Raw genomic sequence first — 26,187 nt, 5'->3', positions numbered from 1 at the left:
AGAAGCTGAAATATCTTTAAAAACAACTTTGAAAAAAATAGAAAAACTCAAATCCAGCAGCGGTTTGACGGTTTAGATCGAACCAACAGACGACAGGTGGACGTCTTAATTCATCTGTTGCATGAAGCTGTCTGGACCAACTGAAGGGGGACTCGTTTTCTATGAATTCTGGTTAAATTAAGACCTTTTACACGCTAATAAACAACATCAAACTGCTCCACTTCAATCAGAAAAGGTTTGTCTTCTGGAGGAGTTCAACATTTTACACTGTTAGAAAACCACACATTATGAGCCATGCTTCCTCTTTCTTCATCTTCAGTCTCCAGGTGTTTGTTACTGATAAAGAAGTCCGTCTGTATTTTAATGAAACCTGCCTGAGATGAATCAGAGCCGACGTCAGACTGGCCGACTGGCCGACCTCTACGGACCAGAATCTCTTCGTTTAGAATCAAAGACGACGGATTAGAGGAACTAAAGGCAGATCGTATAAATGTGTGTGTGTGTTGGTTACCTGCACGGCGTCCAGCTCCTGCTGTTTGGCGTCCAGCTGTTCTTGAGCATTAGCGAGTTCGGTCTGAGCGACCACCAGACGAGCCTCCTGCAGGGCCAGGTTAGCCTGCACACACACACACACACACACACACACACACACACGAACAAGTAGAAGGTCAACATTTACTGGGCTCTTCCTCGGTCCACGCTCCACCCGAACACCACCGAGCTTCATGAGCACCGGGCCGGCAGTGTTCCTGTACTCCTGCTGGTAAAACCCATCGAACATCCTCCTCTGTGTCGGTACCTTCAGAGGAAGCACCTCCTTGTTGATGGAGAAGAAGTCGGCCATGGCCTGAGTCCAGGAGCAGAGTCCCGCCACGTTGCCGCAGATCCTCTTGGCTGACTCCAGGTTGTAGTCGTCCATGTCCAGGTAGGGAGCGAGCAGCTCCACCACCTCCTCTGTGATGGAGTCCTGCAGCACAAACACACAGTACAGCAGGAGGAAGAGGAGGAGGAGGAGGAGGAGGAAGAGGAGAAGGAGGAGGATCGTTATATTCTGTTCGTACATTTACAAGAAAAAATGAGATATTCTCTGAGATTACATTTTAAGATTTACAAGAAAAACTCACAAATTTACAAGGAAAAAAAACTTGAATATTCACTGAGGTTATACAGACAAAAATCGGAAAAATAGTTTGTTTTTAAATTATTAGAAATAATAACGAAACCAGGGGAGGAGGGTCATATTCAATGGGGGGAAAACGGAATTTCTGAGATTAAAGTTTTAAATTTACCAGAAAGAACTCACAAGTTTATAAGAAAAAAACTTGAATATTTACTGAGAATAAATTTGCAGATTTACGAGAAAAAAATGACATATTTAGGAGAATAACATATTTCATTCTCTGAGATTATAAAGTCATGGATTTACGAGACAGAAATGAATTGTTTTTAAATGAGCAGGATAAAAGTAGTGAAGCCACGAGTGTTGTGTTGAGACTCTGTGGCTCCGTGAGTCAGACTTCAGGACTCGACAACAGAACAGATGATGTGTTAAAGACGGAGATGTTAGTGGAGCAGCTGAGGGCTCAAATCAACACACACGCACACGCACGCACACGCACACGCACACGCACACACACACACACACACACACACACACACACACACACAAACAGTTGAGGGTTTTTCCAGCTCCTCTGATCCTCAGCTTAGCAGGTATGTCAATAAAAGCAGGTGATGGCCGTGGAGGGAAGATGAGAAGGGAGTTTCCCTCAGTCAGTGTGTGTGTGTGTGTGTGTGTGTGTGTAACACTGATTGATGTGTGTGTGTGTGTGTGTGTGTGTGCAACACTGATAGAGGTGTGTGTGCAACACTGATAGATGTGTGTGTGCGTGTGTGTGTGTGTGTGTGTGTGTGTGTGTGTGTGTGTGTGTGTGTGTGTTCTTCTGTGTTTGATGGAACCAGTCTGAGTTTTAGACCTCGACTGTGAGTCACATTTTGTCGACTCGTCACTTCAACACGTCACATTATTATTTAATACATTGTTATTATTATTAAAATATCCTTTTAAAGGAACTGTACGTAACAATTTACATGTACAGGTTGTAACGTAACTTTTAACAGCCTCTAGTCTGATTTCTATGGAAGGAAATAGTTTAGTTTTCACATATTTTACTGTAATTTTTAATATTTCAAATATTTATTTTACTATTTTTTCGTACATTTTCCTAATAATTTCTCGACATTTTTCGGATATTTTTCACATATTTCCGAATGTTTTTTTTCATGCTTTTAGGCTCTTCACAAATAGATGCTATTTTGTTTAGTTTTCACATATTTTACTCATATTTTTCTGACATTTTTTAGATATTTTTTTCACATATTTCTGAATGTTTTTTTTTTTCATGCTTTTAGCCTCTTTACAAATAGATGTTTTTTTAGTTTTAGTTTAGTTAGTTATTAATAACAGGGATTCTCTGAGAGTTACATATACTACCTTTAGGGTTTGAGAGAAGGAGCTACAGTAGATAATATAAATATAGTGCTCATATAAAGTATCATGAATGCAGCAGGCCACTTATTGTGAGTCAGAAAAGTCATTTTTATTTATTAATTAGATTATGTTTTATTAACATAAACTGCTGTAACTGTTAGTATGGTTAACTAATGAGAATTACGAATTCTGCCGTCATATACGAAACTAAAACTGTGTTGTTATTAGTACATTGTTAATCTTTAATGAACTACTTTAATGGACTGACAGCCGCTCTGATAAACACAAACCTTGCTGAAGTGGAGCAGCATGCTGAGGAAGGAAGAGTTCTGCATTAGCTTCATGGCCTCGGGCCACGAAGGTCGCGGACAAGGTCGCTCGGGGTCGGCGGTTACCGTGTCGATCTGAGGGAAAAACAAGCGAAGGAGAAAGCGTGAGTTCGACGGTAACGTGTCGCCGCCGTCACCTGAGTGAGTATTTCAAACCGGGGCGAGACTCGGCGACCTTCCTCTGGAACAGCAGCAGGACGACGTCCATGATCCTCATGATGAGATGAGGAGGCTTCTGCAGTTTCCTCACCGTGGCGATGTCGGCCGGTTTGATGGTCTGAACGGACACAGAGAGAAACCAGTCAGCAGTGACCTGCGGTAGATTCTCATCCACAGTGTGAATAGCTTCTATTTACAACATATAGAGTATCAGAGCCACACTGAAGAATAATACGTAAACCTGAGATCACAAGAATAAAGTCATAATATTAAGAGAATAAAGTGATAATATTCTACAGTAGTAATGTTACGTGTTATTTTAGAGGGTAAATAGTGTGAAAATGAGGAACGTGGAGCATCTTGTGAAGTTCTACTTTAGTTTCGGTTTATTCTGAAGAAAGAATCACACGGACCTGATGAAGAAATGACTCTTTAGAGGAGGAAGACATGACTTTTATTATCCTAAAGTTATGACTTTATTCTCTTGATATTACGATTTTTTTCTTGTAATATGACGAGATAATCTAATGTAATTTCTGACCTGCAGTGCAGCCTCAGCAGCCTCCAGCGCCGGTTTAGCAGCCTTCAGTTTGGACTCCGCTGCTGTTTTATCGACTTCGATCTCGTCGACGATGAGCTGAGCTTTATCCTTCACCTTCTGCACCTGCTGCTTCACCTGAACAGACAGATTCAAGCTGGAAGCTCAAGAATCATCTCATTAAGCTTTCCCACTCCACCCCTCTAGACCCGTTTTAGTCTTTCCTGGAGTTTTAGGAAGCAACACCACGTTTCGGTAAAAGTTTTGTTTCCTGTCGTTTCTGACCTTTTCAGCGGCCTGAGCTTTCGCCGTGACCTCCTGCAGGACTTCCTCTGCCCGCTGGGAGGCGACGGCGAGCTCCTGCTCCTTCAGCACCAGCTCCTCGGAGAGCTGAGACACCGACTGCTCCGCCTCCATCAGTTTACACAGACCTGCAGGAGACAGCAGCAGCACAGTCCATGAAGGGAACAACATGAATCATTCACTTCTAGTGACTCTTACTTTGTAAAATCTCTAAATGAATCCAGTCAAAATGTTTGATTTTCAGCATGTCTGTAGTCAGAGACGTCCTGAAGTCAAATATATCAGGATCATTGTCAGGAATTATTGATTATCCAGAAACCCAGAAATATAAAGAATAAAGACATGTCCCTCACAGATTAGTGTTTTAATTTATAATGTTTTATACTTCTGGTGAATATAATCCATCAGTCTGATTTCCATAGATGTATTTAGTATCTACAGTTCCCTTTGTTAACATCTTATTTTGAAAAGCGGACGTAGTCCCCCGTGTTTACTTCCTGTAACTTCTCCAAGGTGGTCTCTAGCTCTCCCGTCAGCTCCGTTCTCTTTATCCATCATGGTCAGCTCCATCGGGGCCGTTTCAATGCAGAGAACATAAATGTCAGTATCTGGGTGCTCTACAGTCGTAGCGTCGGCCCATTTGACCACGGAGACGAGAGCGACGGCCGGCTCCACCGCCACGTTACCACCATACCATAATGTTACCTCCATACCATAACGTTACCACCATACCATAACGTTACCGCCATACCATAACGTTACCTCCATACCATAATGTTACCTCCATACCATAACGTTACCGCCGTACCATAACGTTACCTCCATACCATAACGTTACCACCATAACGTTACCACCATACCATAACGTTACCACCATACCGCCGTACCATAACGTTACCGCCGTACCATATCGTAACCGCCGTACCATAACGTTACCACCATACCATAACGTTACCACCATACCACCGTACCATAACGTTACCACCATACCATAACGTTACCACCATACCACCATACCATAACGTTACCTCCATACCATAACGTTACCACCATACCATAACGTTACCTCCATACCATAACGTTACCGCCGTACCATAACGTTACCTCCATACCATAACGTTACCACCATACCATAACGTTACCACCATACCATAACGTTACCACCATACCGCCGTACCATAACGTTACCACCATACCATAACGTTACCTCCATACCATAACGTTACCACCATACCATAACGTTACCACCATACCATAACGTTACCTCCATACCATAACGTTACCTCCATACCATAACGTTACATCCATACCATAACGTTACCGCCATACCATAACGTTACCACCATACCATAACGTTACCTCCATACCATAACGTTACATCCATACCATAACGTTACCGCCATACCATAACGTTACCTCCATACCATAACGTTACCACCATACCATAACGTTACCACCATACCATAACGTTACCTCCATACCATAACGTTACCGCCATACCATAACGTTACCGCCATACCATAACGTTACCACCATCTGTTTGGTATTGAACTGCAGGATTATATAAAAGTCTGTAGTTCTGCACACCTGATCAAATATTTAATTTATTATCATATGAGACAAACAAAACAAAACAATTATTTGATTCTCAAAATTGTTGCTGATTCATGTCGTGTTGACTGAGTAGATGAGTAACTGACTAATCGTTGCAGCTTTTATTGTGAAAAACAGAGAGCAGCACCGTGAACCTGTCTGAGGAGATACCCGGCCTCACCTGTCTTCATGCGCTCCGCCAGCGTGCCGACGTGAGAGATCTGCTCGCCGTAGATGATCTTGTAGCTGTCGATGAAGGACAGGTAGGATTTGGGCGTCACAAACGTTTGGCGGCGGAAGCGCTCAAAATACTCGGCGCACTTCTCTGCCACCAGGTCCTGCAGGGGGTTAGAGGTCATGTGATCAGTCAGCTGGACACTCCGCCGACGACGACGATGACGATGAATACAGATCACACAGTGAGCGCTACCTGGAAGGTTCCCATGGTAACCACCACGCTCTGCTTCACATCCTCCGAGCAGCGGAGGTCCTGCTGCTGAGACAGGAAGTGATGCGACACGGCCACCAGGGCGTCCCGAGGCCAGCGCTGAAACCAGTCCACCGTGCAGCCCGAGATCAGGCCCGGGAACTGCTCAGGTCAAAGGTCAAAGGTCAAAGGTCAGTGATGAGGCTAACAGATAATGCTAGAGATGGGACTAAAGAACCGGTTCCCACTAGTTCCTAGTTGTTGGATTCCTTGGCATCCTACTGGTGAATGAAGCTACTGGTGAATAAAGCTACTGGTGAAAGAATCTACTGGTGAAAGAAGCTACTGGTGAATAAAGCTACTGGTGAATGAAGTTACTGGTGAATAAAGCTACTGGTGAATAAAGCTACTGGTGAATAAAGCTATTAGTGAATAAAGCTGCTGGTGAATAAAGCTACTGGTGAATAAAGCTACTGGTGAATAAAGCTACTGGTGAAAGAAGCTACTGGTGAAAGAATCTACTGGTGAAAGAAGCTACTGGTGAATAAAGCTACTGGTGAATAAAGCTACTGGTGAATAAAGCTACTGGTGAAAGAATATACTGGTGAAAGAAGCTACTGGTGAATAAAGCTACTGGTGAATAAAGCTACTGGTGAATAAAGCTACTGGTGAAAGAATATACTGGTGAAAGAAGCTACTGGTGAATAAAGCTACTGGTGAATAAAGCTACTGGTGAATAAAGCTACTGGTGAAAGAATCTACTGGTGAAAGAAGCTACTGGTGAATAAAGCTACTGGTGAATAAAGCTACTGGTGAATAAAGCTACTGGTGAAAGAAGCTACTGGTGAAAGAATCTACTGGTGAAAGAAGCTACTGGTGAATAAAGCTACTGGTGAATAAAGCTACTGGTGAAAGAATATACTGGTGAAAGAAGCTACTGGTGAATAAAGCTACTGGTGAATAAAGCTACTGGTGAATAAAGCTACTGGTGAATAAAGCTACTGGTGAAAGAATCTACTGGTGAAAGAAGCTACTGGTGAATAAAGCTTCTGGTGAATAAAGCTACTGGTGAATAAAGCTATTGGTGAATAAAGCTACTGGTGAATGAAGCTATTGGTGAATAAAGCTTCTGGTGAATAAAGCTACTGGTGAATAAAGCTACTGGTGAATGAAGCTTCTGGTGAATAAAGCTACTGGTGAATAAAGCTATTGGTGAATAAAGCTACTGGTGAATGAAGCTACTGGTGAATAAAGCTACTGGTGAATGAAGCTACTGGTGAATAAAGCTACTGGTGAATAAAGCTACTGGTGAATAAAGCTACTGGTGAATGAAGCTACTGGTGAATAAAGCTACTGGTGAATAAAGCTACTGGTGAATGAAGCTACTGGTGAATAAAGCTACTGGTGAATAAAGCTACTGGTGAATAAAGCTACTGGTGAATGAAGCTACTGGTTTCTGATCCTGATTAAACGCCGTTGGTCCGACCTCATGTCAGAGGTCACACAGCTGAACTCACCTTCAAGGCACGAGTCCGAAACTTTTCCCCGACGGGCGAGAAGCAGAGGACGACGTGGAGGTTGCTCCGCACTCGGGACAGGAAGAAGTCGTAGAGGTTCTCTGAGGTCGGAGGTCGGCGAGGGTGCTGCCGCTTCATGACGGGAATCAGATCCTGAGTGATGTCATCCAGCTCGTCACGAGCAAACAGGTTGGAGACTTCACCGCTCGCCAGGACGTTGTTCATGTACTCTGGAGAGGAGAGGGGACGAGGAGAGGAGACGAGGAGAGGAGGAGAGGAGAGGAGGAGAGGAGGTGAGGAGGAGGAGAGGAGAGGAGGAGGAGAGGAGGAGAGGAGGAGAGGAGGAGAGGAGAGGAGGAGAGGAGGAGAGGAGACGAGCAGGAGGAGGAGAGGAGGAGAGGAGGAGAGGAGGAGGAGACGAGGAGGGGAGGAGAGGACGAGAGGAGGAGAGGAGGAGAGGAGACGAGGAGAGGAGTAGAGGAGGAGGAGGAGAGGAGGAGAGGAGACGAGGAGGAGGAGGAGGAGGAGGAGGAGGAGGAGGAGAGGAGGAGAGGAGGAGAGGAGGAGAGGAGGAGAGGAGGAGACGAGACGAGGAGAGGAGTAGAGGAGGAGGAGGAGAGGAGGAGAGGAGGAGAGGAGGAGAAGACGAGGAGGGGAGGAGAGGAGGAGAGGAGGAGACGAGACGAGGAGAGGAGGAGGAGAGGAAAGGAGACTACAGTGAAAAATGTAGTTTTTGAAAGACTAAACGCCAACGGGACTGAAACTGAATATTTCACTGGAGTTTGTAAATGATCCAGTACGTCTGGTCTGTTATTATGATTTTAGTTCTATATGAACAAATCTCTTCTGACAACCTCAGAGCAGACACATACTGGTGCACCTCCTGTGATCTTTGGCGCCCCCCTAAGGGGGGGAAGGGTTCCCCTTCAGTGTTGTTAAAATACATTTCATAAAATTCAGGGCTGTCGATCGATTAAAATATTTTATCACAAACTAATCTCAGATTTTTTATCTGTTCTAAATGAACCTTAAAGGAGATTAGTCCAGTATTTAATCCTCTTATCAACATGGGAGTGGACTAATATGCAGTTTTATTTAAATGTATGTATATATTTATTATTTTAAATCAATTAACAACACAAATAGTTTTTTTCAGTTTTTCCTTTTCCTTATCACGTTAACTCTGACGGCCCTAATAATAACTAATAAACAATATGTAAACAAATCATCTCCAGCACAGCCTTTGATAGATTGTCTTGTTGTAAATGTGGTATTAGATTGCTGCTGGATCACCACGTTAAAACAGGAGCGTCAAGTGGGAGAGCAAATTTTTTGACCGAAGTGAAAATGTTGTTTTTGAAAGGCTAAACGCCAACAAATATGGATCAAAACTGAATATCGTTGAAAATGGCCATGCCAGTTTTTCCTCGCCAAAATGTTGCGCAAGCTTGGAGCTTTATTTGACCTCCTTCATGACCAGCTAGTCTGACCTGGATTGAAGCAGAATATTTTGTTAGATTGTGCAACTAAGTAGCAAAAAAATTATAAAAAATTATCATTTTAAATAGTTTTATTTCCAGTTTTTTGTATAAATTATTCAGTAAGTGTGTTATTATGATTTTAGTTATACATGAGCAAATTTAATTTAGATTTTTTTTTAGTTCCACATTGGCAACCGCTGATTTAGAGCATAGTTTTTTGACTGCAGTAAAAATGTTGTTTTTGAAAGGCTAAACGCCAACAAATATCGACTGAAGCAGAATATTTTTTTATATTTTGCAACTAAGTAGCAACATAAATGATCTTTTTAAATAGTTTTGTATCCAGACTTTTGTATAAATTATCTAGTAAGTGTGTTATTATGATTTTAGTTATACATTAGGACCATTTAGTCTGACATGGTTGGTACCGATGGATTCATCAGGTTTACTAACTTCTAGCTTTAAAACTGAGTGCAACCTAAAAATTAAAGTTGCGTTAATGCGTTAAAGAAATTAGTGTCGTTAAAATGAATCTGCGTTGTTATGGCGTTAACTCTCACAGCCCTGGTGTAAACATAAGAGCAGCCTGGTTCTGTTGTAAAGTGGACTGTGTTTGTACCCAGGAAGGCTTCGTCTTTAATGTCGTTGTCAGTGAAGAGGAAGGTGACTCCTTTCCCCTGCTGACCCGCCATACGATACAGAGTCTTCAGATCCTCCAGCAGGTTACTGCTGCTGTACGACCTGCAGGACACCAGAACAAGACAAACTAAAGAGGACATGTTTAACAATAGAACCTGGCGACCTGGAGGTGTGAGGTGCTGGACGTGAACTGCTGGTGTGAGTCCCGTGGTGACCTTTGCTGGATGCTGTCTCATCGCTCTCTGTCTCATTAAAGAGGAACTTCACAGCAGGTCAGTAGTGAGCTTTGTTTCACCTGTAACCACGCCCAGCAGTGATGTCACGGTGTGCTGGAGTACACCGTGACATCACTGCAGCATCACTTATAGCTGCACTGGAACTGCTGCACATATTCATACTGTTCACACTAAATATATCTGAGTAGGGATGCAAACCTCTGGGCCGGTACCGACGTTTACTTAGAGAAACAAACCTCTTCATTATCAAATATACCAGAGCTGTGTGTGTGTGTGTGTGTGTGTGTGCGTGTGTGTGTGTGTGTGTGTGTGTGTGTGTGTGTGTGTGTGTGTGTGTGTGTGGCGTTTCAGACCTGGTCAGTGTGATCTGGAAGGTTTGATATCCGGCGATGAAAGACGCCAGCCTCGTCAGACTCTGCTTCCCCGACCCCCCGACCCCGACCAGCAGGGCGTTCCCCTGCGGCGTCCGCAGGATCCGCGAGATCTGCATCAGGTGGGTCATCGCATCCTGCCATCGGACCGAACACAGAAGGTCGTTTACCGGTAGAAACACAGAAGGTCGTTTACCGGTAGAAACACAGAAGGTCGTTTACCGGTAGAAACACAGAAGGTCGTTTACCGGTAGAAACACAGAGAGGTCAGACGGACAGAAAACCAGAGACATTTTTCCATCACAGCAGCTGTATGTTTCGCTAGTAAGTAGGGCCGTCACAGTTAACGCCATAACAACACGTTAACGCCATAATAACAAGTACGCCATAATAACACGCTTACACAAATACATTTTAATGCCACTAATGTCTTTAACGCGTTAACGCAACTTCTGATTTTTTGGTCTGGAAAATGTCTGAAAGAGATGCAGGAGAAAAGTCAGATCCTGGTTTCATAGTAAACGATAAAACCTGATGAATCCATCGGTACCAACCAGGTCAGACTAGCTTGTCGAGAGAGTATTAAATACTTGACTAATCTCCCTTTAAGGTTCGTTTTGAACAGATTTGCGATTAGTCGTGATTAAATATCTTAATCGATTGACAGCCCTACTAATCAGGTATTAAAGTGTTGTTACCTTGAAGAAGACCAGGTCCATGGCCCCGCCCCTCGCCGCCTCGTTGTACTGCAGCTGGAAAACCGACAGACGCTCCGCCAGGGCGTCCAGCGACGGGATTGGCTCATACACCTGTCAATCATATACATTTGTACGGTACTGAACACTGTCTGCTGTTGAATGTTACTGGACTAACGTGAGGAAGACAAAAGTTCTGACTGCAAAGACAAATAATAACCAAAATGAATGTGTTCAAAATGAGACGTTATGAATGTAACATGTCTCTGAGGACCTTTGGAGCTTCGAGCTCGGCGTCGTCGGGTTCTTCTCCCGTCGCCTCCGGAGCTTCACGCAGGAAGTCCACGAAGAAGCTGTCCCACTGAGCATGCTCAGTCAGAGCTCTCCCATGATCCTCCACTGTGATCTGAGGAGAGAGGAGGATAAAGATAAACGGCTGTGAATAATTAAACAGGATATCTACTCACTCAACCTGTTTTAACCTGTTGACACTGTAAAACCAAAAAGATCAAAACGGAGCACACGCCTCCTCCGTGATGCCGTCGAAGGTTCGTCTGTCGCTGCCGTCGACGAATCGGTCGGCGATCACTCGGCAACACTCATGATGGAAGAGAGCAGAGAGGAGCTCGGAGCTCTGACACACCTCAGACTTCACGGTCAGGATCCCCTAAAACACAAACCACACCCATTACTAATCAATAACACAACACACACCCATTACTAATCAATAACACACACCCATAACTAATCAATAACACAACACACACCCATAACTAATCAATAACACAAACCACACCCATAACTAATCAATAACACAACACACACCCATAACTAATCAATAACACAACACACACCCATTACTAATCAATAACACACCCATAACTAATCAATAACACAACACACACCCATTACTAATCAATAACACACCCATAACTAATCAATAACACAACACACACCCATTACTAATCAATAACACACACCCATAACTAATCAATAACACACACCCATAACTAATCAATAACACACACCCATAACTAATCAATAACACACACCCATAACTAATCAATAACACACACCCATAACTAATCAATAACACACACCCATAACTAATCAATAACACACACCCATTACTAATCAATAACTAATGCTGTGTTTTCTACCTGCCAGATTCTGCTGAGGTCCCTCAGGTTGAAGATGTAGTGAAACTTGGCAGGAGACGGTAACATCTGGAGGAGAGACGGTTTCATTAGATGTGAACCGGAGGGATGAGGGATGAGGGATGAGGGATGAGGGATGAGGGATGAGGGATGAGGGATTATGGATATGGGATGAGGGATGAGGGATGAGGGATTATGGATGAGGGATGAGGGATGAGGGATGAGGGATTATGGATATGGGATGAGGGATGAGGGATGAGGGATTATGGATGAGGGATGAGTGATGAGGGATGAGGGATGAGGGATGAGGGATGAGGGATGAGGGATGAGTGATGAGTGATGAGGGATTATGGATATGGGATGAGGGATGAGGGATGAGGGATTATGGATGAGGGATGAGGGATTATGGATGAGGGATGAGGGATGAGTGATGAGGGATGAGGGATGAGGGATGAGGGATGAGGGATGAGGGATGAGGGATGAGGGATGAGGGATGAGGGATTATGGATTATGGATGACGGAGACAGAAACCATCATATAACCTGATCAGCAGAGGAATGTTCAGATGTCCCAGAAGAAGCTCAAAGGCCATCAATCAGAAAGGCAGGAAACCAGAGATAACGAGGCAGAAGATGTGAGCCTACCTTCGCCTTCACGGCCTGCCACACCCGTCTGGCGGTGGGAACGAGGGCGGCGGCGAGGTGGCAGACGGCGTCGGGGAAGCCTCTCTCCGGGCAGAAGTATCCCTGCGCCACGGTGCCGAAGATCTTATCGATGGAGGAGTTGGAGGGCAGCGTGCAGTTAAAGATGGAGAACTGCCTCTTCAGGCGCTGAGGGATGTCGTTCCGACCGCCGCCCGGGTGGATCATGGCGGCCACCAGCTGTTGAAGGTCATCACACTCTTTATGTGTTCGTTTAGAGAGGAAGCTCAGACGAGCTGCCGTCATCCAACGACCACTAAACCACCAGCTCTTCTTAAAAACACTCAAGATGTCCTGAAACTACGTTGATGCCAAAGTTGAAGATAAATACAGAACATAGAGTCACTTTATTAGGTACACCTGTACAGTATAACCCAGCTGATGCTACTGCTCACCTTATTCTCTGTCTGATCTACGGTGTTTCCGCATCGCGTCGTGTTTTGTTCTCACTTCCGTTTAGAGCCGTTATCTAGCTGCCAGCGTTAACACATCCATGGTTATCATCTTTTACCGGCCAAAACGCTGTTCTTAAGGTTGAATGTTGGTTCAGGTGAGAAAGGATCCATTCAGACGTCCAACATGAGACCAGTTTAAGATTATAGTCAGATTATTCACAGACTACATGTAACCCCACATCTAACTATGACCCTATGAGCTCCTCACTAAGGCCGTTTTCATATCAGGTAGGATTGATCCGTACAGAGCCCGAGTACGACCCCCCCCCCCCTCGCCGCTCAGCTTTCACATTAGTGAAGTTGTTCCGTACCCGAGGACACCTGCGTCATCATCCACGTTTAGTTTATGTTGAGATCAGCTGTTCCAGCGGCGGAGCATCATAAAACACTTTGACAGAAACAAAATCAAACTCAACAAAACCGTCGTCGTTAGTCTTTAAAACAATCTCCAACTCTGGTTTGGTTTAAATAAACTCTGATGTCACAGAGTTTGATGTGAAAATATGCCGACTCTACACTCTGTCTCCCCCCCGCTGTCTCTCTCTCTCTCTCTGCCCGCTGAGCAGCTGAGTGTCTCTCGTTCTTCAGAGACAGTCCATTAAATCAGCTGAATAAAATAACCAACATCCCTCAACCCCAGCATCTACTATCGTTTATATGTTAAGGAACCGCTCGCCGGCCTTCCTGCTGTATCATCCACGACCGTGCAGCTCAGAGGATGAGATCGGTGCTGCAGCAGATACAGACATAGATATGAAACAGTTTTATATGTATACAGATGATCGTTGAAAAGAGCCCGCCCTTTCTCAACTACTCGCTGACTGCTGACGTTACTCGCGTTAACTAGCGGTCCACTTCCGTGTTTCGGTATGGTCGGCTTCCACACCTGATGCGAACCGTCCCAGAGTCCACATGATCCGTACTCCAGACCATCTATTCAAGTGCACCCGGGCACGGAGTACAGTACGGAGCGTTCACACTGATCAAACTAACTGGACTTTGGGGACAAGTGGACTCGGATCCGGGTCCCTGATGTGAAAGCAGCCTATGTCTCAAATGTAAAAATAGCTGTGGCTCATTAAATCCTCTTATGTGGTCGTGCCCGTTTCGGCTGTCAGTCCAGTGAGATTAAGAGAGTACCTCTAACTCCACATCATTTTGTACTGGGGTTACGCTGCAGGTCTCACATTATCACAACAACGGCTGGAAGAAGAACCCTCTGATATTGTAGCGTGGTATGAAACCCTGGAGAGGTTCTCTTGATGTGTTTGTAAGTGGAAGAGGAATGGAGTAATACGTACGGGGGGTAACAGATAGAACAGAATGAGTACGGGCAGTTGTTTTTGTATCTGGGTCTGTTCTTGTTCGGTGGTTTTCAGGATGTCTCGTCTGACGTGTCGGTCGTTATGTCATTTCATTATGTTGACAATAAGAAGATGAGGGACGTGTCCTCCGTGTTGTTACCTGAACGTCCACCACAGTGATGAACTCTCCGGGACGATCCAAACTGTAGAAACCTCCCTGCTCCATCAGCTGACGCACAATCTCATTGGTTATCTGAGGGATCAATGATGGGACTTTACTTTTTGGTTTGCTTACTAATAATTCATAATTAGAAAAAGAGGCAACAAACAAGAAAAGAGAACCAATCAGAGAGAGCCTGAAGCTGACCTGGTCTCCCCATTCGTTGATAACGGGCATGTTGATGTCGTCTATGAAGACGGTCATCCGGCGCCCCGCCGGCGGCCCGTAGGTGGCGCCCATCCGTTTGTCGATGTAGCTCTCGACGGTTCTCTGGAACATGCTGGGCAGCGTGGCCGACGAGAAGTTCACCGTCTTACTGAGGTGGAGCTCCGGGTCCAGCTTGCTAGTGTAGCCCTGCAGGGGGGGCGCAGAGAAACACGTAGCGTTAGCATCAGCTAGCTGAGGATACATCAGACCGCCAATAGAGCGCTGCAGGGATGACGTACTGCTGTAGTCCAACAGGAAGTGATCATCTCTCTGGTTCCCTCCACTAACAGGAAGTGATCATCTCTCTGGTTCCCTCCACTAACAGGAAGTGATCATCTCTCTGGTTCCCTCCACTAACAGGAAGTGATCATCTCTCTGGTTCCCTCCACTAACAGGAAGTGATCATCGCCCTGGTTCCCTCCACTAACAGGAAGTGATCATCTCTCTGGTTCCCTCCACTAACAGGAAGTGATCATCTCTCTGGTTCCCTCCACCAACAGGAAGTGATCATCGCCCTGGTTCCCTCCGCTAACAGGAAGTGATCATCTCTCTGGTTCCCTCCGCTAACAGGAAGTGATCATCTCTCTGGTTCCCTCCACCAACAGGAAGTGATCATCTCTCTGGTTCCCTCCACCAACAGGAAGTGATCATCTCTCTGGTTCCCTCCACTAACAGGAAGTGATCATCTCTCTGGTTCCCTCCACTAACAGGAAGTGATCATCACCCTGGTTCCCGCCACTAACAGGAAGTGATCATCTCTCTGGTTCCCTCCACTAACAGGAAGTGATCATCTCTCTGGTTCCCTCCACTAACAGGAAGTGATCATCTCTCTGGTTCCTCCACTAACAGGAAGTGATCATCTCTCTGGTTCCTCCACTAACAGGAAGTGATCATCTCTCTGGTTCCTCCACTAACAGGAAGTGATCATCTCTCTGGTTCCTCCACTAACAGGAAGTGATCATCTCTCTGGTTCCTCCACTAACAGGAAGTGATAATCTCTCTGGTTCCCTCCATGGGATTAATCATGATTAAATCTTTTAAAGCCTTAATATTGTGACATGAACAGGATAATTAAATCAGTAGTGTTTCTACATTTGTGTGTAAGTATGTGTTTTGAAAGCTTGCTGTTCCTCGGCGTCTCACTTTAACCATGACGGTCTTGGCGGTTCCCTGCTCTCCGATCAGCAGCACAGCCTTCCTCTGCTTCACGATGGTCTGCATCAGGAAGTCCGTCCTCACGTTGTCCACGTTGGGAACCAGGATGGACGAGTAGTCCGGGACCTGGTCTTTGGGGTAGACATAATCTGGGACCTGCATCGTGACGATAATAAATAAATGAATATCATACTACCTGAGGCGATGCTGCAGGATCTAGTGATTGAGTATTAATGTTTCTCATGAAGATACAGAAGATGTGCAGAAGCTCTTGAATCAGAGTTAAAGGAGGTCAGGTGGTTCAGGTGTGCTCAGTCAGTCTGGAGGAGACGTGTTCTTAAACGTCTGCGTCCGGTTAATAAACAGCTTGGCGTCCACAGACCTTGTTGGACCAGTGCTCCCACTGTCCCTGCTCGTTGACGGTGAACTCAAAGACGGTCTGGTCGTCCTGAGCGTGCGGCAGGTCCAGAGACGAGCTGTGGCGCTTCAAACAAAAACACAACAAACGGGACGTGTCAGAGCCCCCTAGAGGATACGCCACACCTACAACCAACACACGCAAAGACATGTTCAATGTCCGTCACACGTCTAGAAACACCTGAGCAGTAGCGGGATAAAAATGTAAAGTTTGTCCTGATGGTGGCGCTGGAGGAAAGTTCCTTACGCTGTGTTCACACCAAGAGCGAAGCGAATTATCACCTCGCTTTACTCGTGTGAGTCGGACCGCCGGTATCAGCTGTGTTGTCAACGCTCCGGAGAGGAGGAGGAGCTCGTCTCCATGGATACCAACAACTTTTCGTTGCTTTGTACATGTTGGTGAAGTCCCAGATATGTCAGAAAAACAAACGCCGTCGTGTCTGGGTTCATAACGTCACCCAGCGGCGAGCTGTATTCACATACAGCGTCATCACACTGACTGTATCAAGCGAGCTACACGTCTCTACTGCGGTATGAACCCAAAATAAACAGATTTAATATCAATAAACAGATCAAAATGATGCTGAATAACTACATCATGATGCCGATTAGTAGAAAGTCTGAATTCATGCTTTGTCAGGTCTGTTACCATGACGACAAGCAGACAACTTATAAAATGCTTGTTTTCTGAATGGAGTCTGGATGGATCAGAGCCAGGCAACGCAGCTGCTCCATCAACACTCAACATGACGTCATCTGGAGACGTGACCACAGACACATACTAGATTTATTTATCCTCCATTTCTGATTCAACAACGTCAGGACGTCAGTGAGGACAGGAGGACGATCTCAACGCTGAGAGGCTTTCACCACACAGAGACACAACAATTTCTTGCTTCTGTTTTTTTTTTCAACTCCTGAATGATGCAAATCTCCGGCGCAAATTTCCGTCTATTTGCCTCCTGGCAGTGACTTTGTACTGTGTGTAATCGCACCGCGCAAAAAGTTTGCATCACTCTTGGTGTGAACGCACCGAAAACATCCTCTGTGGACAACGTCAACATCACTGAACAAAGACACACACACACACACACACACACACACACACACACACACACACACACACACACACACACACACACACACACACCTTTAGGAAGGCCTCCATCTTGGCTCTGTCGTCCAGCTCCAGCACCGCTCCCAGAGACCACATCACCGCGAACACAAACAGTCGACCCACGTCACCATGGCAACCCTGTTTCTCATCCGCTGCTGGGAGCAAACCCTGAACAAACACACACATATACAGTATGTGAGAAAAATACTTCACACAAAAAGACCACTGACCCCGGAGACATCGAAATATCAAACCTAATAATAATAATAATAATTATACATTTTATTTGGTGGTGCCTTTCAAGACACCCAAGGACACCTTACAAAGATAAAATCCTACTCAAACAGATAAAAACAACAAGACATGACAGAGACATATTTATGCAGACACGTGATGGACTGATTGACTCTACAGAGGATAGGCCAGTTTGAACAGGTGAGTTTTGAGGTTGGATTTGAATGTTGTAATGGTGTCAGACTGCCGGATGTGAGGAGGGAGGGAGTTCCTGCATGTCTTTGGACAGAGGGAGGAAACCTGAGCACCCGGAGAAAACCCAATGAATTTTGATCTTTTTTAGTTCCACGTTGGGAACCGCTGATTTAGAGCATAGTTTTTGGACTGCAGTAAAAATGTTGTTTTTGAAAGGCTAAACTCCAACAAATATCGACTGAAGCAGAAATTTTTTTTAGATTTTGCAACTCAGTAGCAAAATAAATGATCTTTTTAAATAGTTTTGTATCCAGACTTTTGTATAAATTATCTAGTAAGTGTGTTATTATGATTTTAGTTCTACATTAGCAAATCTAATTTTGACAACCTCAGAGCAGACAAATCCTGGTGCACCCCCTGTGATCTTTGCCTGGACCCCAGGTTGGGAACCACTGATTTAGAGCATCAACTTTTTCCACAGAAACCACCTCAAGCGAGCGTAAAAACCTTTTTGCTCAACTGAAAAAGTTTTATTGAATTTTCCGAAAACAGCTTTTCTAACGAAATACTTCAAAATGTGAATAAAAACCCGGCTAGTGACGACATCATTCAGTGGTTCTCCTCTAAAGACCTCACCACTGATCAGGCAGTCGGAGCACCAGTGACAATAAAGAGAGCTGTGCTCCAGCATAGTGTGATTTATTCGTACCTGCAGCAGGTCAATAGTCTGTCTGATGTACATACACTCCAACACCTGCATCTTAGGAGACACAGCAGTGGAGACAAAGTCCAACAAGTCCTGCAGGAGGAACAGAAAAACACCTTCAGTGCAGCTAAAACGAATGATCAATATACAGTTATAAATCTAAAACGCTGACAGTGATCTCTCTGCAGGTTTGATTTCACAGACATGTCCCCTCCTCGTCTTCACCTGGTAGCAGCCGTTGAAGCAGAGTTTCAGGGCGTCGGCCTGTTGCTCCGGGAGCGTCCGTAACCAGGCCTGCAGGATGGGGCTCCAGCCGAGCACCGAGGAGCTCATGAACACCATCCCGTTCCTGGACACCGTGGCCGGGGAGGCGTTGTCGATGTTGTGGGGCTCAAAGACAATCTGGAGGAAGGACGTGATCATCTATATGAGAGGTTTTCAATCTTTCTTCAGCCCAGGAGCCCTTACAAGATAGAGAATACACCGGGGACCCCTCATGTACAACACTTGGAATCATTTGACGTAACACTTCTATATTCTCAGGACAACATAAAAGACATGTATTAGAAAGATATTAGACATGTATTAAACATAGTCTAAGAGTTATAGATCTGTTAGATTAGAGCATAATCTATGAACTATTACACCAACCAAGTCGTCAAGAAAAAATATATTGCTATTGTACGTTTCTGGAAAACCACGGATACGCTGAATGTCGACGTTTCTGAACCAAAAACTACATTTCATATCAGCCTGGAAACAGACAATGCCACGTGGTTAACGTGAAACCATTGTTAGGTTTAGGCAGCAAAACTACTCAGTTAAGTTTAGATAAACATCATGGTCTGTGTTCAGATATTAATCTAACAACTAGGGCTGTAATCGCAAATAAATTAGTCAGGTATTTAATACTCTTACCAACATGGGAGTGGATATACTTAGTGGGTATAATTTAGCTTTGCCTAGTGCTCATTTTTACTGAATAGAGCTTGAATGCATTATATTGTAACTCAATGCACCCTCTTCTATAAGTTAGCTGTTTGCTCCCATATTGAGCCAAGCTATGACTTGCCCCAAACTGCATGTGATGATCATAAAGTGGGCTGTAAAGGGGAGACTCGTGGGTACCCATAGAACCCATTTACATTCACTGATCTGGAGGTCAGAGGTCAAGGGACCCCTTTGAAAATGGACATGACAGTTTTTCCTCGACAAAATTTAGTGTCAGTTTAGAGTTATTTACCCTCCTTTTCAGACTTTTATTTGACTGTTTTAAACATTTCTGGGACTTTTTTTTTTACTTTTGACTTTTTTTTGGACAAAAACCCTCACACATTCACATATCTGGAGGTCAGAGGTCATCGGACCCCTTTGAAAATGGACATGACAGTTGACAGTTGACAGTTTGGAGCGTTATTTAACCTCCTTCATGACCAGCTAGTCTGACATGGTTGGTACCGATGGATTCATCAGGTTCTATAGTTTACTATGGTACCAGGATCTTCACTCTAGCTTTAAAACTGAGCCGCTACAACCTAAAAATCACTAGTTGTGTTAACGCGTTAAAGAAATTAGTGGCGTTAAAAGTAATTTGTGTTAACGTGTTATTATCACGTTAACTTTGACAGTCCTATTAACAACACAACTAGCGTAAATCAATAACCGCCCTTAGTGGACTTTCTTACATAATGTTACGTAAGAAGCGTAAAGTCATCCTCCCTCACACCCTCGCTCGTTATACTCGTTATTATACCACATAACTCTCAGTAACGATCGCTCGATGTACTTCGTCACTTCACAATGTCCAACGTATCCGTGGTTTGCAGAAAGGTATAAAATACAAGAAGGTACATGATGAAAGGTGACGGACGGACGGACGTCGTGACGTCACCTTGCAGCAGGGAGCCATGGGGATTCGGTCTCCGTTCGCCAGCGTCAGAGTTTTATTGTCGTCCAGGACGGAGTTCAGGTTCTCGATCCAGATGGCGTCCACCGGTCCGTCCAGCACGATCCAGATGTATTCCCCCTGAGACACACACACACACACACACACACACACACACACACACACACACAGTACTGTTTGTCATTAATAAAGAATGATTCATGATTGATTATAATCTCTAATTCCTGATTCTCCTCTTAGAAAGATACACTTCAGGAAATATCTAATAATAATACTTGATTTATAGAACATTTATCAAAGACTACAGATTACAAAGTGCTTAAAACAGGTCATAAACACAACAAACATGTGACGCATACCAACCAACATATACATAGAATATTTCTCCATGTTTTGATGAATAAATGTTGTATAAATCAGGCTATGAATGATATATTTATGACAGTTTTTCCTCGCCAAAATGTAGCCTAACTTTGCAGCATTGTTAAGCCTCCTTCCCGACAGGCTAGCATGATATGGTTCCAATGGATCCGTTATGTTTTATAGATTCATATCTATAAATTCATATATCTTCACTCTAGCTTACAGTCCATCTAAATGTTTAGAGCTCTCTGAGAGTAAATCTAATATCCAGGTAAACCTAGTTCCCCAGTCACTCATTCATCTGTGCTGAATCAAACCTTCTTGGCCTTCAGGGTCTTCCTCCACAGCGTGGAGAAGACGCCGTCAGTCCAGTCGTTGGTGGTGACGTCCAGCGTGCCGAACATCTGTGAGGCCGTGATCGCTTTGGGGTTCATCCTCATCTCGCGGTGGGGGGAGCCGCACTCGGACATGGCCTTCATCAGCGTGTGGATGCAGGCCGTCTTCCCGGCGCCGCTGGGACCCAACGCCATCATACCTGCATGAGCACATGATGTCATCATACCTGCATGAGCACATGACGTCATCATACCTGCATGAGCACATGACGTCATCAAACCTGCATGAGCACATGATGTCATCATACCTGCATGAGCACATGATGTCATCATACCTGCATGAGCACATGATGTCATCATACCTGCATGAGCACATGACATCATCATACCTGCATGAGCACATGACGTCATCATACCTGCATGAGCACATGATGTCATCATACCTGCATGAGCACATGATGTCATCATACCTGCATGAGCACATGATGTCATCATACCTGCATGAGCACATGACATCATCAAACCTGCATGAGCACATGACATGACGTCATCATACCTGCATGAGCACATGATGTCATCATACCTGCATGAGCACATGACATGACGTCATCATACCTGCATGAGCACATGACATGACGTCATCATACCTGCATGAGCACATGACATCATCAAACCTGCATGAGCACATGACATGACGTCATCATACCTGCATGAGCACATGACATCATCAAACCTGCATGAGCACATGACATGACGTCATCATACCTGCATGAGCACATGATGTCATCATACCTGCATGAGCACATGACATCTGTACTCATGTGTATACTGAGAACGTTAAACGATGCCGGTGTCCGTGGGGAGTTTACCAGGTGGGGGGGTACATCTCTATGTCGGCTACACTTCAGGCTCTCAGAGCAGATAACTCAGCGGGATGTGGTCGGTTGTGTCTGTGACGTACCGTGTCGGACTCTCTGCGTCTCGTAGAGCTGGACCAGTTTGAGGATCCAGGGGGGGTGGGGGATCAGACCGGCCTGCTGAGCCTGACTGAAGATGGACGACTCCAAGTCTGGATACCCGGCTTTGTCCAGAACTACAGAGAAAACACAAACAACATGTTGAGAAAATGAATCACATGAAACTAAGACACAAAACAGACATGTCCTCAGTGGATCAGGACATAATGAAGCTGTGTGTGTGTGTGTGTGTGTGTGTGTGTGTGTGTGTGTGTGTGTGTGTGTGTGTGTGTGTGTGTGTGTGTGTGCGTGTGCGTGTGTGTGTGTGTTTCAGTGTGTGTGAGTTAGACAGAAACTTACCGATACCAGGAAACAGGTCGTTGATCAGACTCATGAACAGCGGCTCGTCCTCGTCCACCTACCGAGACACACAGAGAAGCAACATGTCACAGATTCAGTATTTGGCCCCGAGCATCTCCAAGAGGTTTTATTATTTAGAGCTGCAAATAACAATTATTCTCATTGTCAATTCATCTGTTGATTATTTTATGAATTAATCAATTAGTTGTTTGGTTTATAAAATAGTGAAGAATGTGGCTCAGTGTTTCTCAAAGCCCAGGACGACGTCCTCAAATGTCTCAAAGATATTTAGCTTTACTGTCACAGAGGAGGAAAGAAAGCAGAAATATTCACATTTAAAAAGCTGCAATCAGAGAATTCACTTCTTTTTTTAAACCCATTAATCAATTATCAAGAGATTGATTCATTTAATAGTTCAGACAACTAATCGGTTAATCATTGCAGCTCTATTATTGCTGACACAGCTGTCACAACGACTACCGGATCTCTTTCTGTTTTCATCGGAGCCGACAACTAGAGACACATTAAGGGACTTATTCAGACCATCGGGGGGAAAAGTAAGAAATATATTCAAATTATGGCTGTTAACTGATTAAAAGAGTTAGTCACGATTAATCGGAAATTAATCTCACATGTTTTATCTGTTCTAAATGAACCTTAAAGGAGATTAATCCAGTATTTAATCCTCTTATCAACATGGGAGTGGACTAATATGCTGCTTTATGTAAATGTATGTATATATTTATTATTGGAAATCAATGAACAACACAAATCAATGACAGATATTGATCAGAAACCCTCACAGGTACTGCATTTAGCATAAAACAATATTCTCAAATCATAACATGGCAAACTGCAGCCCAACAGGCAACAACAGCTGTCAGTGTGTCAGTGTGCTGACTTGACTATGACTTGACCCAAACTGCATGTGATTATCATAAAGTGGGCATGTCTGTAAAGGGGAGACTCGTGGGTACCCATAGAACCCATTTACATTCACTGATCTGGAGGTCAGAGGTCAAGGGACCCCTTTGAAAATGGACAGTTGACAGTTTGTAGCGTTATTTAACCTCCTTCATGACCAGCTAGTCTGACCTGGTTGGTACCGATGGATTCATCAGGTTCTATAGTTTACTATGATACCAGGATCTTCACTCTAACTTTAAAACTGAGCCGCTACAACCTAAAAATCATAAGTTGCGTTAAAGGATTTAGCGACGTTAAAACAAACTTGAGTTGACGTGTTATTATGGAGTTAACTTTGACGGCACTAAAATAAACCGTAAACGGTCACACCCGTACTGACAGACTGCAGCAGGTACGACGGAGAAAGGAAAGAATCAATATAAATGATGAGAACACAATGTTACTTTGGGGAATCTGCTCTGAAAGACCTCAAGTCAAGGACAAAACCTTCTAAGATTTTCTTAGATTTGTTATTTTTATTTGCTTATTTTCTTATATTATATATATATACAGTATATATAAAATGTATATATAGTCTCATCTGTCCACAGTGTAGATTCCTCAAACACACACCAGCTGAAGAGCAGTAAGACCCACCAGTTTGGAGAGGTTCATGTCTCTCAGGACTCTCATCACCACAGTCTTCTCTGGTTCTGACGGGTTGGATCTCTTCACAGCGCCCAGCGTCCTCAGAACCGACAAAATGTTCCTCAGACCAAAATCATAATGGACCTGGTGTAGAAACAGAACTAATGTCATGAAGACAAACGAGCTGAATGAGCCGAGACAATAGAAATATGAGTGAGATCATGTGAATGAGAGAAAGAAATCTTCGGACCTGCTTGGAGAGCTGCTCCTCACACAGCTTGTAGAGGGTGTAGAACTTCCTGCTGAGGACCTGGTTGTCACGGAAACCCGCACTGGCCAGCTTGACCCTCATGATGATGGCTCGGTCCGGGACCATCATGGCCACCGTGCGGAACTGAATCTTCAGGTTCTCGGGCAGCTCCTGACGACCGGCGTAACCGGGGTTCTGGAGGGGCCGAGAGGTCACTGGTTAAAGGCGGGTCGGTCCTAGACTAGAACGGACCGGTTCTGACCCCAACTCTGGTTCTGAAGTAGCTCAGTTCTAGAACATTTAGACTGGCTATAAGATACTTATATAGTTATTTAGTATGTCTGAAGCCTCAGTAGGAAACCAAATGACAGACTATTCAGACTATTACAGACTCACGCTGGACACTACGGCGGCATAAATATCCCACAATGCAATGCGGTAGTGACGGCGACGTTCGTAACAGACGTTGAGGGACGGCTCTGTGACCTCACTAACGCTTCAATTAAAGTGCAAGTATAAGATTTTACTTTGTTGGGTGTGATCTAAATCTCTAATTAGTTCAGACTTTGAATTTTCACAAAGCGTCGTTTTGGTCACATGACGTTAGCGCGGGTTACCATGGTTACACGTCTCCAACCCGGCGAGGAGGCTCTCAGGAAGTGACGATTTCCTGTGTGAAAAGATACATACTACTGTTTATTCTTCTCGATCTCTGGTACCGAGGTAGATCAGTTCTTGAACATTGGTCCTGAGGTAGATCAGTTCTTGAACATTGGTCCTGAGGTAGATCAGTTCTTGAACATTGGTCCTGAGGTAGATCAGTTCTTGAACATTGGTCCTGAGGTAGTTCAGTTCTTGAACATTGGTCCTGAGGTAGATCAGTTCTTGAACATTGGTCCTGAGGTAGATCAGTTCTTGAACATTGGTCCTGAGGTAGATCAGTTCTTGAACATTGGTCCTGAGGTAGATCAGTTCTTGAACATTGGTACTGAGGTAGATCAGTTCTTGAACATTGGTCCTGAGGTAGTTCAGTTCTTGAACATTGGTCCTGAGGTAGATCAGTTCTTGAACATTGGTACTGAGGTAGATCAGTTCTTGAACATTGGTACTGAGGTAGATCAGTTCTTGAACATTGGTCCTGAGGTAGTTCAGTTCTTGAACATTGGTCCTGAGGTAGATCAGTTCTTGAACATTGGTACTGAGGTAGATCAGTTCTTGAACATTGGTCCTGAGGTAGTTCAGTTCTTGAACATTGGTCCTGAGGTAGATCAGTTCTTGAACATTGGTCCTGAGGTAGTTCAGTTCTTGAACATTGGTCCTGAGGTAGTTCAGTTCTTGAACATTGGTCCTGAGGTAGATCAGTTCTTGAACATTGGTACTGAGGTAGATCAGTTCTTGAACATTGGTCCTGAGGTAGATCAGTTCTTGAACATTGGTACTGAGGTAGATCAGTTCGAGACCTCCGACTGGTTCTGGGGTTGCTCTACAGATTCCTCCGTGGTAGTTTGGGTCTCTGTTTAGAGCTTTGAGGGTGGTATTGTAGAACTCTACAATTAGTTCCCTGGTGTTTAATCTCAGGAATCCATTGGTGAACTGTTCTCTGAACTCTTACTCTAGAAGCCTTCAGCCGGATGTCTGGCTCTTTCTATCTGAAATACTTTGGACAGTTGTGAGATGCTTTAGCTCTGGAGACCTTTGGTTTACGTAGTTTTAGAAGTCTCTTGTCAGCACGGTTTGGTTCAGGAGTTTTGTGGGAATTTCAACAGCTAATTTTCTGGCGGTTCGGCTGAAGAAGGTTATTTTGATGAATTCTGGC

The 26,187-nt window shown here is 44.4% G+C and overlaps 1 protein-coding gene across 1 annotated transcript in view; it reads right to left on the bottom strand.

Moving 5' to 3' along the window:
• dnah5l (dynein, axonemal, heavy chain 5 like) overlaps positions 1-26,187 on the bottom strand; it is a 73,692-nt gene that overhangs the window by 14,877 nt on the left and 32,628 nt on the right. Inside the window, exons 49-77 of the mRNA XM_074622337.1 lie at positions 24,372-24,566; positions 24,131-24,265; positions 22,568-22,625; positions 22,213-22,344; positions 21,234-21,451; positions 20,539-20,673; positions 18,873-19,049; positions 18,651-18,740; positions 17,546-17,680; positions 16,361-16,462; positions 15,967-16,134; positions 14,764-14,970; positions 14,557-14,649; positions 12,581-12,817; positions 11,940-12,005; positions 11,306-11,446; positions 11,054-11,185; positions 10,783-10,893; positions 10,067-10,221; positions 9,458-9,579; positions 7,358-7,587; positions 5,844-6,002; positions 5,595-5,751; positions 3,803-3,948; positions 3,521-3,655; positions 2,996-3,097; positions 2,782-2,895; positions 800-967; positions 512-616 (exon numbers count right to left, since the gene is read on the bottom strand). Coding sequence (XP_074478438.1) covers positions 512-616; positions 800-967; positions 2,782-2,895; positions 2,996-3,097; positions 3,521-3,655; positions 3,803-3,948; positions 5,595-5,751; positions 5,844-6,002; positions 7,358-7,587; positions 9,458-9,579; positions 10,067-10,221; positions 10,783-10,893; positions 11,054-11,185; positions 11,306-11,446; positions 11,940-12,005; positions 12,581-12,817; positions 14,557-14,649; positions 14,764-14,970; positions 15,967-16,134; positions 16,361-16,462; positions 17,546-17,680; positions 18,651-18,740; positions 18,873-19,049; positions 20,539-20,673; positions 21,234-21,451; positions 22,213-22,344; positions 22,568-22,625; positions 24,131-24,265; positions 24,372-24,566 — 4,125 coding nt within the window. The remainder of the gene's footprint in view (positions 1-511; positions 617-799; positions 968-2,781; positions 2,896-2,995; positions 3,098-3,520; positions 3,656-3,802; positions 3,949-5,594; positions 5,752-5,843; positions 6,003-7,357; positions 7,588-9,457; positions 9,580-10,066; positions 10,222-10,782; positions 10,894-11,053; positions 11,186-11,305; positions 11,447-11,939; positions 12,006-12,580; positions 12,818-14,556; positions 14,650-14,763; positions 14,971-15,966; positions 16,135-16,360; positions 16,463-17,545; positions 17,681-18,650; positions 18,741-18,872; positions 19,050-20,538; positions 20,674-21,233; positions 21,452-22,212; positions 22,345-22,567; positions 22,626-24,130; positions 24,266-24,371; positions 24,567-26,187) is intronic.

The sequence above is a fragment of the Sebastes fasciatus genome, chromosome 21 (assembly GCF_043250625.1).
Source record: "Sebastes fasciatus isolate fSebFas1 chromosome 21, fSebFas1.pri, whole genome shotgun sequence".
NCBI classification, from domain to species: domain Eukaryota; kingdom Metazoa; phylum Chordata; class Actinopteri; order Perciformes; family Sebastidae; genus Sebastes; species Sebastes fasciatus.
Note: the sequence above shows the minus strand (reverse complement) of the source record. Positions and strands in the feature narration are given on the sequence as shown.